This window comes from Pteropus medius, unplaced genomic scaffold (genome assembly GCF_902729225.1).
Source record: "Pteropus medius unplaced genomic scaffold, Ma_sr-lr_union100, whole genome shotgun sequence".
In the NCBI taxonomy this organism is placed as follows: Eukaryota; Metazoa; Chordata; class Mammalia; order Chiroptera; family Pteropodidae; genus Pteropus; species Pteropus medius.
Genome location: NW_024354503.1, coordinates 4,759,208 through 4,778,470, shown reverse-complemented (window position 1 = coordinate 4,778,470; position 19,263 = coordinate 4,759,208). Strand labels below are relative to the sequence as shown.

Below are 19,263 nucleotides of genomic sequence, written 5' to 3'. Positions count from 1 at the left end.
ATGCAATTACAAGCAGTTTGATGTAGCTGGAACATAAAGCGTGGGGCCAAGAGTGATGAGGCTGCAAAAATAAGCAAGGGTCACATCACAGAGGCCTTAATTAAGCACAATAAGGCATTTAGACCTGATCCTATAAACCAGCGGTCCCCAACAGTTTTGGCACCAGGGTCTGGTGTGCCTATGAGAATCTAATTTCTGATGATCTGAGGTGGAGCTGAGGTGGTGATGCTAGCACTGGTGAGTGGCTGCAAATACAGGTGAATCTTCGCTCCCTTGCCTGCCACTCACCTCCTGCTACACGGTCTGGTTCCTGACAGGCTACAGACTGGTACCTGTCCGCAGCCCGGGGGTTGGGGACTCCTGCTATAAACAATCAGGAGCCACTGGGGTATGTTAAGGATATTTTGGCTTGTGCCTTAGGAGGATTACTTTGATGGGAGGTGGGGAAACAGGAAGCCATAGCAATATCCTGGTGAGAGAAGACAAGAGCTAGAAGAGGGGTAGCAGAGATGTAAGGGCAGTAAGAAATTTGAGAAATATTTAGGGGATGAAATAGTGATTGATAGTCGGTGGAGGTAAGGAGGAGGGAGTCACATGAGCGCTATAGAAAAGAGAGAGTTGGGGACAAAACTGGATCTCTATGTGGCTGGGTAATATCTGAGCTATTTACAGACTTTGCTTCTTTCCTTGTATTTTCCCCTTTCCCTTCCCTCACAACTCTCCTCCACCACACCCATGCAACGGGGAGCAGGCTTTGTGCACCAGGACCCAGGGGACACGATTGGGGTGGAGGAGGAGGAGTCAGAAGCAGCTTCTAACAAGCCCTGGCTTTTGGCACTGGGAACCTGACCCCGGATGAAGGTTAAGATTTGGGACATCAGTTCTCAGACAGGGTGATTTTGCCCTCCAGGGTAAATTTGGCAATTTCTGAGGACATTCTATGTTGTCACAACTAAGAAGGTGTTAATGACATCTAATGGTGAGGCAGGATAGTTACCCTAGGAAAGTTCTCTTCTCTCCAAGATACAGCTCTGGAATTTTGCCTTAGTCCCTTACTCAGCCCTCTTCCTGTGTTGATTTCAAGCTGAGACTCTACCATGAGAAACTAGCCAAGACCAGGAGGCAGGATGGATAGCCCTGAGAAAACAAAGGTATGCGATTCAGACAGCTCGGGGAAGACTCTCGGGGAAAAGCTGCCCTCGCTTTTCTCTTAAGCGTGTACTTTTGCTTTAATAAAATTCGCGCTTTCCTGCTTGCTGTTTGTCATGCCCTTGAATTCTTTTTTGGGACATAAGACAAGAACCTGGTCACTGGACTCCTCTTTGGACTCCTACCCACGTTGAGCTCTCCGGCATCAGTGAGAAGATGCCAGGAATGGTGTTAAATGTCCTGCAATGCATAGGACAGTCCCCACAACAAAGGGCCATCCAGCCCAAAATGCCAATATTTATAGCGCTGAAGTTGAGACATCCTGGTTTAGGGGACAAGCAGAGGGGCTCAGAGAAACACAAGATCCTCAGGCTTGCTTCAGTTCTCCTATGCTAACAAACATCGGAGCTCAGCCTTGAAAGTACAGGTACCTAACTGCGGCTGAAAGAAATCTCAGGACGATGTGAAGGAGGAAATGTTCCCTCTTACAAACAGATGTCTGCCTGTGTCCTGGAGCTAGTTCTGATAAAGGGGTGTATTAAAATCTTCACAAAAAGCATGGTACCTGCTCTCCTTCCAAGTGTGGAGACATGTAAATATGAATCATCTTATTCTTTTTTTTTCTGTTAATAAACATCCTTTCAAGTATCGTTTGCCCAAAGCGGTCTTCAAGATACCCAGACTTCAGAATTTTGGTTCTAGATTCCACATTCTGCGTACTACAAAGTGAAACTTCTAACCCGTGGAAAGCTTATAACTTTAATTGGTTGTTCTAGTAACTATATTTAAATGATACTTCCTCTTTATGAATGAGCTTTTTTTTTTTCACCTGGGATAGTTTTCTTATTTTTCTTTTTTTAAACCTCTTCACTAAAATGCCCAAAGGCAAAATAAATCCTTGGCTCCTGAAGTCCTATTCAAACAAAGAGTTTGAGTCTTTGTCTCATTAATGTAACTTTCAGACCCCTTTCCATCCAGACAGCTTCTTAATACTCTCCAGAATGAGGGCCAGCAAATTCCAGCCCAGGAGCCAAATCTGACCAGCAGCCCTTTTTATATAAGACCCTCAGGCTAAGAATGATTTTTATATTTTCAAATGATTCGGGGAAGGGGGTTAGGAATCAAAAGAATAATATTTAGTGACACATGTAAATTATATAAAGTTCAAATTTCAGTGTCCATGAATGAGGTTATTTGCAGCACAGTCATGGTCATGAGGCTGCATGCTGTCTATGGCTGCTTCCTGATCCCACAGCAGCAGGGAGTGTTTGCAACAGAGACTGGATGGCCCACAAATCTTAAAATATTATCCGGTCTTTTACAGAAAAAGTTTGCTGACTCCTTTTCTTGAACCCTTTAAATTAAGGTGGTTGCTCTCGATCTCATTTCTTAGTTAAGGAAATCAGTGTTTTCCCAAGATCACAGAACAAAGGAAGGCTGGAGCAGGGACTGGAACCTAGGGAGGCTGCACTTCTAGTACAAGTCACTTTCTGCATTACAGACATCTCAGAAGTAGTCAGTCTCTCTGCAAACACACACACACACACACACACACACACACGCACACACACACACACACTCTCAATTTGCAGGGCTGAGCACAAGAGTGGGTCCTGAGTGGGGTACAGTTGCTAAGTAGGAGTAGGGCTGATGGCAGGGAGGGGCTAGGATCTCACCTTCCAGAAAATCCAGAAGCCATTAAACCAGCCGAGGAGAACCTCACAGATAAGGATGGTCAACACAATGTCATCTATGGTAGAGAACAACTCATAGTGTTTCTACATGGAAGACAGAGAAAAAGAGAGGGGCGGAGAGGTCAGTGGAGCGGGGCCTAGGAGGGGCAGAGAGAGAGGACACTTGCAGGGGCGGGAAGGCCGTATTCCTGCTGCTCTCCATCCTCAGCACCTTCATAGCACGCTTCGAGCTCACTTTGCATGCACATGCCAGACACCATGCATCATTTCATGCTACCATCACCATCGTCCTACGAAGTAGGTTTTAGTCTCGTCTTACAGATGAGAAGAAATTAGAGAGGCCCTCAAGGTCAGACAGTTAGCAATAAGGATTGTTGCCTGACTACAGATCTTTCCTCCTAACCTCTAGAGTAGAGATATTTGTGAAAAAGAGGTAGGGGAGAGGCAGAACAGGCTCCAAGACTGGGAGAAAAGGATGGAGGACACCAAGCCCCATGCTTCCTTCTTTGGTTGTTCCAACCATTTCTGCTGATTCAGCTCCCCCAGTCCCCTAGACCAGGCCCCACTGAACTCCTGGGTGTTCCCCACTTCATGGGTCCAGGACATGTTTTCTGAAGGATAGATTGGTGGCTGGATGACTTGATGACTTTAAATAGTTTAAACCCAAACTCACTTTCACCCAACCTAGATCCTATTCCCTTAGCTCCCATTAAACTGTGATCCCATTATAGTCTGTGATCCTATTAACAGCTCCCAGCCCCCTGAATCCACCCCGGCAGTTACCAAAGTCACCTGAACTCCTCCCTTTCTTCACCTTCATGGCCAATAGACTCTGCCACAAGTCTTGCTGCCACACATGGAAGCCTCCTACTACCCACATTTTGCCACCACCCCTATCCACTGGCAATGCGAGGCTGGACAGAGTTTCTTAAACCCAGAGGGGAGGTTAAGGTTTATGGGCTCTCTGCTTGTTCCAAACCATTTCTGGGCCAGGGATGTCAGCCTACAACAAAGAAGAGTTTTCTGTTCTCTCACGTGTCCTCTCAGCTCCCCACCCCTGGGCACTAGAGTCAATAGTGCCCATTTATAGAAAGAGCTTCCTAAATAGTCCTCCTGCCTTCTCCAAGTCATGAACATCTACGGCTAAATCAGAGTTGCCTTCTCTACCCACAAGACTTTCATGGCTCCCTAAGGTTCAAAACCAGTCTGGCATTCACAGGCCTCTAGGATTTGAACTCATGGACACATTCTATACCAGGGCTTTCAGCATTTTTGACTGGGACCCATAGTAAAAAATATATTTTACATTTTACGACATAATGCTCCCTTTCTCTCTCTCATCTCCTTCAACATACATATATGTGCAGACAATTTCCATTTCATTCTTTTTCATTCTATATCACAATGTTGGCATCTGCACTCTGAATCGATTTCATGATCCATCAATGGATGTGATCTGCCCTCCTGTCTACTCATTCTGCAAACCTTAGCAATCGGGTTTCTGCCTCCACCACAGCAGAGGCAGCTCTCATCAAGGTCACAAAGAGCTAAATCCAAGGGATACTTTATAGTTCTTAGTGCTTTGTCTCTTAGCCACATCTGCCCTTGTGCCTGCTCCTCTGACAGTGCACTCTCCCGGTTTCTTCCCACCCCTCTGGCACCATTCCTCAGCCTCCCTGTGCACCTCCTCCTCCACTTTCTGCCCTTTACTTGGATGCTCTCCTCAGAGCTTTGTCTTGACCTCTTCTCACTCAAATTCTCTCTCCCCAGGCAACCTCGTCTATTCCTTTAGCTTTGGCAACCATGCACTCAGATGCTGGCAACTCTCATGTCACCATCTCCATTCCAGTGCTCTCTGTGGCATTTTAGAGTTGGCCTCTAACCCTTCATTAGACATCTCTGTATGGATATTGCATGGGCATCTCAAACACTGTACAACTCAAACTGACTTCAGCATCCTCCCCAAACCTGCTCGTTCTCCAATGTCCCCATGTCCCAACAAACAGCCCCATCCCCACACAGTTGCTTAAGCCAGAAATGTAACTTTTTGCTCTCCTTTTCTCTATGTGCATGAGATGATGATGGATGTTTAACAAGGCAGCATGTGTAAGTGCTCACGAGGTGTTTGATATAAAGAACATCAATCTGGAAGGCCAATGGATTCTACTCCTAGGGAGCTTCAGATGCATGTGGTCTCTTTTTATCCACTGCCCTTGTAATGGTCCGAGTACCATCATCTTCCACCTGACTATTCCCAGCAAAGTCTTGCCTACTCCATCTTTCCCCAGTCTTGACACTTTTCCTTCCATGGTCCACATTGTGGCAGCCAGTGTGAGTTTTCTAAAACACATGTCTGGCCATGTCGCTTTCATGCTTTAAACCCTTCCCTGGCTTTCCAATGACGTAGGATAAAGACCATCCTCCTTAACATAACTTAAAGACCCTGCATGATCTCTCTGTTGACTACCTTTCTCAAATCATCAGCCACCACATTGGACATTTTAAAAATATTGATTTTAAATAGCACAATCTATGTATGTAGTATACTCCTTGTAAGACAATGAAATGTCGAGAATAAGACCAAAGTCATACTAGACTTCAAGTTGGACACATAAAACTCACATGCTATTTCTTCTGTCTCAAATACTCTTCCTCACCTCTCTCAGCCTGGCCAACTTCTACTCAATTTTTATTCTCAGCTTAATTGTCCCTTTCTCCAAGAAGCCTTCCATGAGACTCCCCCACCCCTGCCATATCAGGTTTGATGTCTTCTTTGAGCTCCCGCATGCTCTGACACTCAGACATTTATAATGACATGTTCGTGTCTGTCCGATACAGAACTGAGTCTGTTGTGTTCATACCTGGAACCCTGGAACTGAGCACATTGCCTGGCACAGAGTGACTGTTGGTTAAAATGGGATACCTTTTCCTATAAGGCATCCATTTGTCTGCCTCTGCTCACACCATTTTTTTCCTGCTCTTCCTACAAATGCAATGCATTCCTCAAAGCTGCCCTCCCCACCACCACAATGTCTTCCTTGATCTCTAGACCCCTGGAAGGTCAGAGCTGGTAGGCCCCTGAAGAGCAGCTAATCCAAACATCATGAGGACAGTTGAGGATCCTGAGGCCCAGAGGGGAAGTGCCTTGCTGAAGCCCGCATTAGATCAGTAGGGGCAGAGGTCAGGCTGGAGTCCCACCTGGCCAAGGATGGAGTTGGTGCGAAGCGCGATGGTGATGGCGTTGACCACCAGCAGCACGGCCAGCAGCAGCTGGAAGGCCGGGTGTCTGAGCAGCCGCTTGATGTACATGCGAGTGATGAACTCCTGCATGTCCCAGGCATCCTGGGAGAGGACGATGGACCTTCCTTCAGGCAGGTGTCACGGTGGGAGGCCTCTGCCTGGATGTTTGCTCTCTGTAAATGGGGGTCCCTGGGGAGCCACTATAGGACGGGGGGAAGGGGCCTAAGAGAGGATCATGGATTGGGGGCATCAGTATAGAGGTCACTACCTAGAAAGGTCACTGCTGGAGGATCTTTGTGGTGGTCATTGCAAGGGAGACTCTTTTAGGGTCTCTGCTGCTGAGTGATTGCCGTTATATAGGAATTCATGTGGGGGGCACTGACAGGAAGTTACTAACTTGACTGTAGGGATTATTGCTGGGGAGTATCCTCTGGGGTGGGACATTTAGAAGGCAGAAGGGACAGAGTTATTATGAGGCCTATTGCCCTATGGGTGCAGCTGCAGAAGGGTCACCTGTGGGAGTGAAGGTGGCTGCAGCAAAGCCTCGTCCTTACCTTTTTGCTAGTGATATCTTGGCGGTTGATGAGCACTTGCTCCTCTGTCCGGAAGTAGGTCTCATGAGTGGACCTCTGCAAGGGTGAAGAGAGGTCCTTTCAGTGTAGCCACTGCCCCTCTGGACCCAGTATGGTCTTCTTGTGCCCCACGTGACCCCGGGATGCCCAGCATAGGCGGTGGAGCCAGGCAGAGGCCACCTACCATGACATTCAAAGGTTTGATATTGGTAGTCAGTCCACTGCTGCCACCAGTTATCTTTCATAGTCTCTTAGTCTCCTCCCACTCTTCAAAGAAATTCCATTCCAAGCAGTCTTGCTCCCCCTCGTGGTGATATCATAGAGGCCTCTGTGATCTCCAGTCATCTGCATTCCACCAAGGAATTCCATTCTCGAGAGAAGCTTCTCTCACTGAAACTCCTTGGTATTCCACAGAGGAAGACAGGGATACTAAGGAGCTTGGCTGGGGTCAGAGGTCAGAGGCCGATGGGAGAAAGTCAGTTCTCCTTTACAGCCTGGATAGAAACACAAGTGTGTCCCTGCTCTGATCTTGGAGCTGGAGATGAGATTGGGCTAAGGAGAGGAGAAAAATATTTCACCTCAGGACCCTCCTCCCAGCAGAGCACAACCTGCACCCCTCTTCACTGGTCACCCCATCCTACCACCTTTTTTTCCAGGAGCCCGCCCTGCCCTTCTATGCAAGGTATGTTCCCCATCTAGAGAGTGTAAGGCTGGTCTTTATTTCTTACTTTGTCCCTCTGGGGATGGGGCAGGAGAGCACTCTCTGGTCTCCAAAGGGCTGGGGACAGAGTAGAAGCCCTCATGAGCCATGGATGAGCAGTCCTCATCCCAGATGGTGGGAGCTCCAGGTACATAGCCCAAGCCAGCGGGCTACCCAGTGGGCTAGTTACCAAGAAAATTCACCCCTGACAGCTTTTCATCCCAGATTTCCTGGGAAGCAGATTCCTGATTCTAGTATGAAAGTCAAAGGCACACATAGATCCATGTTGGAGAAATTGACTTTATTTGGTTGAAAACTATCTCTTCTGTAAAGTGAAAAACACCTGTACAGACTGGTTTGGGGTGGTGTGGGGAGAAGTGTCAAGGGACTGAGGTGGGTAAGACGTATGAGAGAGAGTTTCTGTCAGCCCAGTCTCTCACTCCTTCATTGGAAGGGCGGCGGGAGAGACTGGCACAAAGCCCACGTTAACCCACTCCAAGGGAGAGGGGAGCAGAAATGATAGACACTCAGGCAGAGGGGGTCAGCTTGGGGTGAAACCATAGACTAGTTCTACTTCCAACCTCGAACAGAACCCAAAGATGCTTTGTCCTAGACACGTCAGAAGCTGGGGGTGGAGCTGGCCCTCAGGGCCAGAGGTCAGGAGCTCAGGTACTGGCCAGGGTCAGAGGCCAGGAGGTCTGGGATCAGGGGGCAGAGACGGAGTGCTCCTCAGAGTCAGAGGGCAGGGAGTGGGAAGACTGTTCTCTGAAGTCAGAGGTCAGGACTTGGGAGCTGCCCTCAGCCTGCACCACTCCCCAGGCCCCCAGGCCCTCTGAGTAGAGATCCTGGTTCTGCTCCTTCCACCGCCGGAACTTCTCTCCAGTCAGCTCAGGGTCGCCTAGCACTTCCTCCAGGGCCTGCAGCTCCTGCAGCTTTGCCTGTGAGGGGAGAAGGGGCTAAGGGGCCATGATCACCCAGGGAGGAGGACAGAGCCTAGAACCCAGCACCTGGCCTAGTCTAGCCTCAATCTTCATCAAGAGCCTGGCTTCAGGAACCTAGAACTTAGCCTAGTGCACAACTGAGCCCAGAGCCGCGGGCCAGGAACCAGAGACAAAAGCCCGGAACCCGGCACCTTGCCATGCCCAGTGCCCTCCAGCTGACCTTGAGTGTGCTCTGCAGCATCCGCACATGGTGCACTCGTTCATTGAGCCTGGGGTCGCGGTTGCGCCGCATGAAAGAGCTCCGCCACTGTTCATGAGTGAAGGGCTGAGGCTGACCCAGGAGGGACACACCGCCCTGCCTCAGCCCCTGTACCATTCCTTCCAGCGCCCCTTCACTGTTATCTGCGAGAGGGGTAGGGAAGATGAGGGTGTGAGGCTGTGCCCGTCCCAGCCCAAGCCCTCCATCTCAGCTCTGCTCCCAACACCAGTACAGTGCCTGTTGGAAGGCCGAAGGAGGTCGGTGGGCTGCCCCGTGTGGGGGTGGCTGCAGGTGATGTTTCTCCATGGAATGAGCTCCAAGCTTGGGCTGAGCTGGGCTGCGGGCAGGGTGGAAGGAGAGGAGGTTATCAGTCTGAGCTACATACACTACATGCCCTGCTATTCACCCCCTACCAGGCCCCTACTCACCGAGGCTGAGCGGGACCCAGCCTCATCGTCAGGGTCTTCTGCTTCTGTCTCACTGTAGCAGTCTGGGTTGGACAGGAGCAGTTGGGAAACTCACTAAGTTTCACGGAGTTTTAAGAAGGCAGGAAGTGGGCTAGGATATTTGAGTTCCCAGCCTCCATCCCGGGAAAGGTAGAGGCTCAGGTGAGACCTGGTGAGACCCGTCCCTGTGAGACACCCACCTTCCTCTCGGGGTAGGGAGCCACGGCCTGGAGACTGGTACTTGGAAATGCACGTGATAAGGTGACGAACCCACCTGTGGAGGAGCAAATGGGTCTCGGGGAGTTTCCATTTACTGTATGCCAAGGGCCTTTCCCCTACATCTTCTAAGTTAATTCTCAGAGCAAATCTGAGAGGTAGGAATTCTTATTAGCCCATTTTATAGATGATGAAACTGAGGCTTAGAGAAGTGAATGCCTTCATCAACCACTATCAGAGAGCTAGGATTTGAATCCAGGCTCCCAAGCACTCATGTGGGAGCTGGGGGGTGAGGAAGGTGGCACTCACATGCTCAGATCCGTCAGGGTATCAGCAGCAAAGATGAAGGGTTTGTACATATCATGGGTGAGCTGGAACACACTGCCAGGGAGCAGAGGGGCCTCACTCAGCCTGAGTATGCCCACCCAAAACCCAGAGAAGTTGCACTGGGAATTCCAGCCCTCTGCTGTCCCCACCCTGCCCCTTCTTACATCTTCCTTTCTCTCCCCCCAACTGCCCCTGGCTGTCACACCCAAGACTTAACTATTTTTTCTTCTGATCATGTCCACTTTCCAGGCTATAGTTGGAGACATTGATGAGGCCCTCGGCCTTCTCATCCTGGGGAGATCACAGTGAGGGACAGCATGAAGCCTCAACGCCCTTGAGGCTCAGTCAAGGTCCTGAGGACCCTCCCCCAGGGGGCATCTCCTATCCTAGCTTCTCTAGCCACAAATCTTTCTGTGTCTGGAGCTCAGGGCAGGGATCTGGGTGGGGCAGAGGGTGTGACCAAGGGGTGCTTTGAGCCAGGAGAGGGGAGCAAAGAGATCCAGAGAAATGGCCACAAAAGAGGAGACTGCTGATGCATTTATTCCATCAATAGACACAGACGAAGCTGCTTCATACCACTGAGCTCTGCAGACACTTTTCCCTTTCAATTTTCTTTTTCCTTTCATCTGACTGACCCCCAGGCATTCGTTTCTCAGGAAGACTTCGCACTCCTTTGGCTGGACTGGCCATCTCTGTGGGTTCCCATCCATTCTCTGGGCTTTTCCTTTGTCATAGCATGTGTTCCCCATACTGTCCTCTACTGTGTATTCATTCCCTCCCCCATCAGCCTGGAGTAGCAGGAACTGTCCAAGTTTTCTCCGTGTCCCCAGTACCCAGCCTGGAGCTGGATACATGGTAAGCATCTGAATGCTTGATGAATAAACAAACAATTGAACAAATGACCCATCGTTAGGATGGTCAGAAGAACAGAAGGAAAGGTGGTCAGAATAAAAATGATTCTCTATACAGTCTACACTTTCCCAGACTGCTTTTTCACACATAGCAGCTCATTTCTCTCTGAAGAGTGTCCTTGTCTTTCTGGTAGGAATGCTGTGGCTCACAAGGGTCTGTGGCCCACCTCTCACCACAGATGAGAGTGGATGGAGGAGTAGGGACAAGAATTGTGACCCGGAGGTGACACATTTGCTTACCTCTGTGTGTATAGGGTCTCACCTGGGGCTGGCGGTACCAGTAGAGAGTGTGTCCCTTGAGCACAAACCAGCAGCGGTGCCAGCGTGGGCGCATGAAGCCACTGGGCACCTTGCGTAGCAGGAGCCATCCGTCACAGTCTGGCCGGCCCAGCTCCCGGCAAGACACCCGCCGGCGACTCAGCCGCGTAGCCACGCCTGCACCAGCACAACATGGCCGGTTGGTGAGGGGCTGGCAAGGTGTCTCAGACCTCCAAACCTGCTCCCTTGCTCCCCACGAGCATCTCAGCTAATATTTCTGAACCCATACTCTGTGCTTGGGAGGTTGCATGTGTCAGCTCTGGGGTGTGGATGATGACTCTTCCCATTTTATAAACAAGGAAACAGAAGATCAGAAGACAAGCTATTGGCTAAAAGTCACCGAGCTGGTGAGAGACTGGAAGCACAGGTCTGTCAGACCCCAGAAAGAGAGCTCTTTCCAGGAGAGCCTGTGTCAAACATACAGGGGGTGGTCTTGCCTAGCAGAGTAAAGACTTCTAAGACCTCTTCATACTGGGGGACCCCCCCACCCAGTCAGATGCATCTCATACCTTTTGATTTCTTCTGACCAGGAACAGGATTCTGAAAGAACCATAGTGGGTCAGAGAAGGGTCTGGGTCCAGAGCCACCCGCTCCTTGTTGAATTCCTGAGCTTACCTTGACAAGGTCTTCTGGGGGTCTCTGAGTCTCTGCTACCTCTGCTGGGAGTGTGGCTGGGAGTATAGGCGTGATGGACATGGGCTTGGGGTCAAGGGAGGCAGAATCTGTCAGGGAGCCGGTGGTCCATGAGGCTAGCCCCAGGCCCAGTAATAGGATGGGGTACCAGAGTTCAGGGGTCAGAGCCAGGTACCCCACATACCTTGCCCAGAGCATCCACCACCTGGTGGGGCTTTGAAACTACCTGTTGAGGAAGGGCTGGGCCCAGGACTCGGGTTTGAAGTCAGGCCAAAGGCAAAGACATCTTTGGATGGGGCCCTGGGGAGAACAAAGGGAGATGAGATGAGCCCACAGCTCCCCCACCAAGATGCAACCAGAGCAGAACCTGTTACCTGGGAGATGGTGAGGCCAGAGCTGGCGATGGGATCTTTAGCTGTGGGGAGTCCAGGGCCTGAGGAGGAGTCTGGGGAACAAACAGAAACAGGGTGATGGAGCTGGCAACAGAAGTCTGAAAGCAGGCTGGGGGGCAGGGTTGGACGGCCAGTACCTGTGGCAGGGACTCTGGCACCGGGACCTTCTTCAGCACTAAGCTGACCCCAGTTGGCTCCCGCAGCAGCTCCCTCACCACATTCTTATGGGCCCAGCCCACCTGAGGGACAGGGCAGGGCAGGGACACTGGATCGAGCTGGGCAGGAGGCTTCGAAGCAACCCCAAAGCCCTCTCCCTCAGAGCACTCTCTCAGCCTCCTGCTCTGCCTCATGTCTTTTGCTTCCAAGAAGCCCCCACGAGCTCCTTCACCAAGGCTCTGCCAAAGCGGCTCTGACCTGTGTGAGCGGGCTCACTTCACCTAAGGCAGCTCCCACTACTCCGGTCTCCCCAAGGGTCCCTTCCACCCAACAGCCCTGGGTTCTACTTAATAACCTCTTCACTCCCACCATGTCCCTCTCCTCCTCACTCACCACCACCTGCTCGTTGACCTGGACAATCTCATCTCCAGGCAAGATCTGCAGCGGGAAGTCAGAAGGGACCTGGTGTAGGGAGTGGGGCTCAGAGGGTGTGCCCTCCTGGGCCTGAAGCTGGCTTGGCTGGCAGGTAAGAGGGTCTTGGGGGTGGGCAGCTGAGAAGGGTGTGGGGCTCTCACCTGGGCGCCCACTCGGGACACGAAGTGCAGGCAGTTGTTTGTGGTGTGGATCTCCAGGCTCTGCAGAGGTAGAGGCTGCAGTCATTGAAGGTGTGGGGGTAGCAGGGCCAGTGGGCAGGGCTCCCACTGTGCACCCAGATTCTTGGGTGGGCAGAACTAGGGAAAGAGCTGGTCCCGAGCTGGCACTGCCCAATTTGCTGTGTGACTTTGGGTTTGCCATTCCTCCAGGCCTCTGCCTCCTCCTCCAATAAGGATCAGAGGGAAGCTGGGGTTGCTGACTTCTGAGGTGTGAGATTCTCAGCAACTCTTCTGAAGGGATAAGGAGGGACAGGGGCAAGGCTAGGGGCTCTGGTTTCCCCAACCAGTCAGAGATTAAAGCAGAAAAGTTCATGTCCTCTCTCCTAACCTGCCAGGTCTATATCTCAGGACTAGAATGTATCACCTGAGACTAAACCAGCTGCAGCCCCTCAGGATTGGGGAAGGTGCTGGATGACGGTGAGACCCCCAGGAAGGTCTTTTGGGTCTTTAACATCTGTACAAAAAAGGCCTTCTAGCTGTAACAGTACAGGACTCTATGTGATCCCAGAACCACATTTCAGGGCTCAGGCCAGGCGGCTGAGAGGTCAGAGGTCAGAGGTCAAAGGTCAGGGCTTACAAAAGGATCGTCCAACTGCACTCGCTCTAGCACAGCCTTCTGCTCCAGCAGCTCCCGGGGGCTGCAGTTCAGGATGTTGTGGCAGATCCCAGCCACGTGGCTGCACTGGGGGAAGAGGAGCAGGCTGTCCAGCCTGAGCCAGATCCCTCCCGCCTCATCCCCACTCCCCCGAACACCCCACACTTACAATCCTGAGGACTTGGCTCTCCTTCTCAGCTGCCGGAGAGTCCTGGAAGCAGTGAGAGAACAGGGACCTTCCCTGAGTAGGGGCACTGCCTTCACTGGAGGGCAGGGTGGGTTCCCTGGAGTACCTCCCTGCCTCCCTCATCGGGCCCCTAAAGTCTGCCCCCTGACACCAGGCTCCCAGAAGTCACCATACTTGCCCTCCTTCTCCCCCTTTTAAGAATCAAACTTCCTGAGTTGCCCCTGCCAGGTAGGATACCTGGTGCCCCCATTGCCCCCTACCCAGTGGCTGGACGCCTCTCTTCCTGCCCTTGCCTCTTCCTGCACTCACACCCAATCCTGTGCTGATTCACAGGTTATAAAAAGCTCTTGCCTGATTTGGTCTCTACAGCCTGGGCCAAGCCTGGCTCCTGGTTCTCCTACCTCCTGCAAGACCTGGCCCAGCTTCCCGCACAACTCCCCAATCTCCTGGCAGGCCGAGAAGTCATTTAAGTGGGAGAAGAGGTACCTGGCAGGGAGAAGGATGGAACAGTGGTTAGGGGACTGTACTTAATAGTCAAGTCATAGAACCACTTGGAGCCGACTACTGATCTGAAATGCGGGGTAATACCTGCTCTGATGGGTTTTGGTTTGGCGTAAAGGAGATGATTGACACTATAAAGAGCTTAACTAACACAGGACTCATTTGTCAAGCACCTAATACGTACCAGACCCTGTTCTACATAGATATTAAACATATAATTTCATCAGTAATGATTTAACTTCAACTGCTGTGAAGTGTGGAGAGCTCTAAGAGTATATAACAGGGAAGGCTTCCCTGAGGAAGTGACATTTGTGCTAGGATCTGTGGGACAAGCGGCAACCAGCAAAGGGGATGGAGAAGCTCTCTATGCAATGTTATCGATATGACTGCTATGATTACAACCTGGGGGGTGGAGTGGGAACCCAGGCATCTCAGTGCCCTGTGCAGACCAACTAACCTCTTTGCCCTGCTCCACCATATCTGAACAAGAGCCAAGCTCTGTTTTTCTCTTTCAAGCCCTGAGGAGGCCAAGGATGAAAGAGGTCCCCTCACCAGTCACCCCAACCCAAGCCCTGGGAGGAACCTAAGGTACCTGTTGAGCCAGAAGAGGAGGGTACGAGCCTCATGCACCACATCCACAGCAGCGCCGAGGACATCGGCAGGGGCCTCAGCACAGCCCCCCAGGCGGCCTTGGACTAAGCTCCTGAAGGCATGGGTCCCCTCTAGCAGCCCCTCTGTCAGGCTCTGCAGGTTCTCTGTCTGTAGCCCAGAGCTCTATGCCAGAGAGGGGCAGTCACTTCATTGGCAGTGGATAGTCCATCAGCAACAGCCAGGTGGGTGGAAGCTACAGCCAGTGTGGTCACCATTTACTTACCAGGGCCCGGAGCTGTTCCACCCCTTCCAGAATGAGCTCCTGGTGTCCCAGAGGCCACATGGTCAGAGCCTCGAGGCTGTGGGGGCAGAGCTGGAGTAGGTACTTGCCAGGTAGCTCCCAGTCCTCAAAGCAGTAGTCCTGCAGGGAATCATCGAGGCCTAGAGGGCCAGCAGAGGTCAGCATGGAGGGAGCCAGGGAGTGTCATGGTCTTTCTGGCCACCACCTCACTCCTGCAAAGCCTTTTCCCTCCCATCTGTTTCTAATGACAACCCTGAAACTTAAACTGTGTTCTGCCCATTTAACAGATGAGCTAATGATGTTGAGAAGTAAGATAGTTTAGGGCAGTGGCTCTCAAAGGGCGGTCCCCAGACTAGCAGCAGCAGCTTCACTGGAGAGCTAGTTAGAAATATGAATTCTCGGCCCCACCACATAGCTCGGGTGGGGGGAGGGCGGTGAGGGAGCGAGTGTTAGGGCTCAGCAGGTGTTCTGATGCTTGCTTGTCTGAGGACTACTGAATAGGAAGAGCATGGGGCTTTGAAGTCAGGGAGACCTGAATGCCAGCATTTAAGCAAGTAACTTTGTGCCTCAGTTTCCTCATCTATAAAATGGGAATAATAAAAGCACCTACTTTCTAATCGTGTGAGTATAAATGACATGATACATGTCAAACACTTGGCCGGTTTCCTGGTTCATGGTAGACAGTCAATGACAGCCACCGTATTATTATCACCAGACTTTTACATGATCTGCAAGGCTGGGTATAATCAGGCTGCCGCCTGCCTCCGCAGTCTCATCTCTTCGCACAGTCCCTCAAACTCAACACTGCAGATCCAGAGCACAAACTTCCTGTAGTTCCTAAAATGCTCCTTTTCTTCATCTAACTCTCTCCAGGAAACGTTCCACAACACCCCAGCCTGGGTATGGGGCCTCTCCTGCTCTCACTGCCCCCTGAGCCTCCACAAATCCCTGCACTTGAGCATTGACCTCTCCCACTTTAACAAGAGCTCTTCAAGGACCAGGCCTTAAATAATGGCTCATCTCTGATTCCAGCCTATGCCTGACACAAGGTACACCCTCAAAAATAAGAAAAATATCTACCGAATGCTTACTACGAGCTGGGCAAAAATTTAAGGGCTTTAAACATATTCATACATTTGATCCTCACTGAATCTAGAAGGTAGAGACTATTTCATCCCCATTTTACAGATGAGAAAACTGGTACGAATAGAGGTTAACGGCTTGCTCACTCTTTGAAGAATTCCTCCCATTCCAAGCTAGTTTCCTTCATTGGAATCCTGTGTGTGATCAACAGCTCTCCCTCATTCCCTGTGTGACATTAAGAGCATGGGACAGGAGTTCATGAACCTGTTATTCCATGGCTACAGGCCCTCGAGCAACTCTTTTACCATGTACAGTGAATGTGCTGGGCTGCCTTTCTCCCAATAGATACTGACATTGAGCTATACATCCTAGGCACTTGTCATGATTATCTCATTTTGTCCACTTCATGACACCAGAGTTGCAATTCTTTTTATGGGCAGGGAAACTGAGACCTATGGTCACAGAGCTGGTGAATGGAGGGGCTGGGCCTGGAACCCAGTCTGGAAGTCTGAATCCAGCCTTGAATTCCTGCTTTTGTGCGAGCTGGTCACCCTGAGCCTGCTCCCAGTGTACTCACGCTGCCCCTCCACTCCATCACCCCCTCCAAAAGGATGCCCTGACTCACCTCCACCCTCCCACCTGCACATCAGAGGTCTTCACTTCCCTGAGTCTCTCCGCAGTCTGGACCCTTTCCTGCCCATCTGGACTGGGGGGCATCTCCCCAAAGGCCCCTGGGGAGGCTGTATCAATCCCTTTAGTCTGGCTGGGCTTCTGCTTCACACACTAGGAACCTCAGAGTGGGGAGAAGGGAAATAGAGCCAGCCCTATTCCAAAGCCTGAGCAAATAACTTCCTGGCTCAATGCGTCAGTTTCCGCTTCTGAAAAATGGGTTTAATAACAGCCTTCTACGCCCTGGGGCGGAGGGAAGACTAAGGAGATAAAGTGGGTGTGGGCCGCGCTGGGGACACCTCCTCTGCTTTTATTACACCCACCGCCTCCCCATTGCCACTCTTGGCTTCCTCTTGGGATGCTAGGGCGATGTGAGACCCCTTCTCGGTCCTCTAGCCTTTTGGGGTCATCTCGTCTATCCTTTTGTCTAGCACAGTACCAGATACATGGCAGACGCTTATAAATATTTGTTGACAGACTAATCAACTGACAGCCTCAGCAGGTCCTTTTTCCTTTACTTCTCTCGGTCCCAGTGACCCTCAAGCCCTACTCTGCTCCGGCCCCACCCACCTCTCAGCCAGGCTGCCACCTTCCCGGGGGTCCAGGTCTCTACTGGTTCCATGGCCGAGTCCGCCCGCTGGGATCGGCGCCCGCTGCGTCCCGCCGGCGCAGGAATTTCCGCTCCCAGAGCCCAGGGCTGGGGAGGGGCTGGGCTGGGCCCTGGGCGGAGCCACCAGCATACCTGGGCACACGTGGCTGGCCAGGTGAGGCGCTGCGACAGCTATTGGACCGCCGCCTGTCTGCCTCCTGCCCCGCCCTTCAGGCATCCGCGGGACAGCTGGGAGGATTGACCTGGGGGCGGTGCCCCTGGTATGTGACCCACGTGACCTCAGAGCCTGCCTGGAATCCGGCCCCAACCTGGCTTCAAATCACAGAACGAGACCTTGACCTTCCGGCTCCTCAAAAGGGGCAGAAATGTGAGCGGTGAGCGCAACAGCTGAGCACAGAGGTTAGGAAGCCAGTCCCTGGGAGCGAATGCCCAGCTCTGCAGCTTGCTAGCTGTGGAACCAGAGTCTAACCTACGCACCATGCATCAGTTTCCCTGTCTGTAAAATGGGCTGCAGTGCAGAATACCGAAGTTAATAGCTCCAAAACCTTTAGAACAGAGGTTTTTAGCCCCTCTTTTTTTTGTACCATGGATCCTTTGGCAATCTCATGAAATTTTGAGACCCTTTCTCAGAATAATGCTTTTAAAAGCTTAAAACAAAATGCCGGAGATTACATGGAGGTCAATTAATAAAAAAAAAAGTTAAAAACACGAAATTATAGTAATATGTTTTTATTAGCTTTAAATAAGAAAACTGGTAGGTTAAAGTTTTTTTCCTTTTCTAACAACATCGGTGTGTTGTTGTCCCTCTGCTTGAATAAGAACATTAAACTAATGAGTGATCTTTGACTCACCTCCTCGAAGGTACTGACCAGCAAACAACTAAAGATAGAGAATGCAGGAGAGTAATGGAGAAGCCTGGGTTACTGGTGTGAGAACAGGCAGAGTCCCTATTTGGTCACTGACCATTTACTGGACACAGAGGTGCCCAATAAATGGCACCTGTGGTGTAGGAGCGTCTAAAACAGAATGTGATTTAATGGCGGGATAATAACTCACAATTTTGAAATAGTATAAGCATAAATAATATTTTGAGATACTTGCAATAACTGTAATTCAATATAAAAATATCTGCGATTTCTGTTGGGGACAAAGCCACAGATACTACAATCCATGTGGAAAAAAAGCAAATTTTGGTTAGAGGTTAGTGAAAATATATATTTTTTCCCATCCAAGTTTATGAGCTCCCTGAATTCTGGATTCAGGTTAGAAGCCTTCTCTTTAGACTAATGTCTGAAACATACTGTTTGCAGTTACCAGCATCAGAAGCAGCAGCAGCCCACCCCAGCCCAGGGTACTTCCAGGATTTTGGAATCAGAATCAATTCCACTTGCTGTGTGGCTGAGCCCAAACCCTATCCCTCTCTGAACCTATTTCTTCTTCTCTAAAGGAGGACACTAAGAACTTAGTTCTATGAGGAGGTCCTTTAAGTATTTTGAAATCTGTAACATGGGGTAGAGCTTAGATATTTCTTTAATTCTATGGGAAGGGGCCTGGGAGGTCTTCCCAGAGCCTACTCTTCTGACTGTGTCACCTTAATTTGAAATCTTTACCAGTGCCCCAAAACCTGGCCTTCGAAGCTTGTCACTATTTTGCCTGTAACCAAGACCTAAAGTCTGAATTTGGCCCACAGATGCCCATGTATTGTGGGTGTGTTCGTTGTCATTTAATAATTTCATATACAAATTAAGCTATCTGAAATCGCAGATATTTTTATATTGAATTACAGTTATTGCAATTACAGTTGTTTGGTTGGCTCTGTTGACCCCATCCCATCAAACATGATGCAGATCGGTGGCTGCATCCTTCAAAGAGGACTCCAGTTCACCAGGTCCCTGCAGACCTGGCTCCCTCATTTGTGAACCAGTAGGCTGCAGGTTTGCAATATGGCCCTCACCTCTCTGGCTTCGTCCTTTGCCTCACATCCTTGCATCCTGCACTGTGTGTCCCCTCCAACTTTCCTTCATGCCGAATCCTCCTTTAATGTTTTTTGCCTCTTTCTTCCAACAGCCTCCCTTGGCAGTCTGGGAAAGCCCAATAAACAGGCGTGTCTCCACCATCC

At 50.7% G+C, this 19,263-nt stretch overlaps 2 protein-coding genes across 2 annotated transcripts in view; both read right to left on the bottom strand.

Annotated features, from left to right (window-relative positions):
* CATSPER4 (cation channel sperm associated 4) overlaps positions 1-7,291 on the bottom strand; it is a 13,749-nt gene extending 6,458 nt beyond the window's left edge. The window contains exons 1-5 of the mRNA XM_039854825.1: positions 7,287-7,291; positions 6,840-6,879; positions 6,638-6,712; positions 6,042-6,185; positions 2,826-2,927 (exon numbers count right to left, since the gene is read on the bottom strand). Coding sequence (XP_039710759.1) covers positions 2,826-2,927; positions 6,042-6,185; positions 6,638-6,712; positions 6,840-6,879; positions 7,287-7,291 — 366 coding nt within the window. The remainder of the gene's footprint in view (positions 1-2,825; positions 2,928-6,041; positions 6,186-6,637; positions 6,713-6,839; positions 6,880-7,286) is intronic.
* A 192-nt stretch (positions 7,292-7,483) lies between these two features.
* CNKSR1 (connector enhancer of kinase suppressor of Ras 1) lies at positions 7,484-17,473 on the bottom strand. Its single transcript, XM_039854413.1, has 21 exons — positions 17,105-17,473; positions 14,765-14,922; positions 14,483-14,664; positions 13,791-13,875; positions 13,372-13,413; positions 13,185-13,289; positions 12,530-12,589; positions 12,348-12,416; positions 11,936-12,037; positions 11,781-11,851; positions 11,591-11,706; positions 11,389-11,495; positions 11,283-11,313; positions 10,718-10,890; positions 9,762-9,835; positions 9,527-9,598; positions 9,202-9,275; positions 8,984-9,045; positions 8,793-8,892; positions 8,517-8,698; positions 7,484-8,293 (listed from the first exon to the last, which is right to left on the bottom strand). Exons 1-21 carry the CDS (start codon positions 17,154-17,156, stop codon positions 8,060-8,062), a joined length of 2,151 nt encoding a protein of 716 aa, XP_039710347.1. The 5' UTR covers positions 17,157-17,473; the 3' UTR covers positions 7,484-8,059.
* Positions 17,474-19,263: the final 1,790 nt, after the last annotated feature.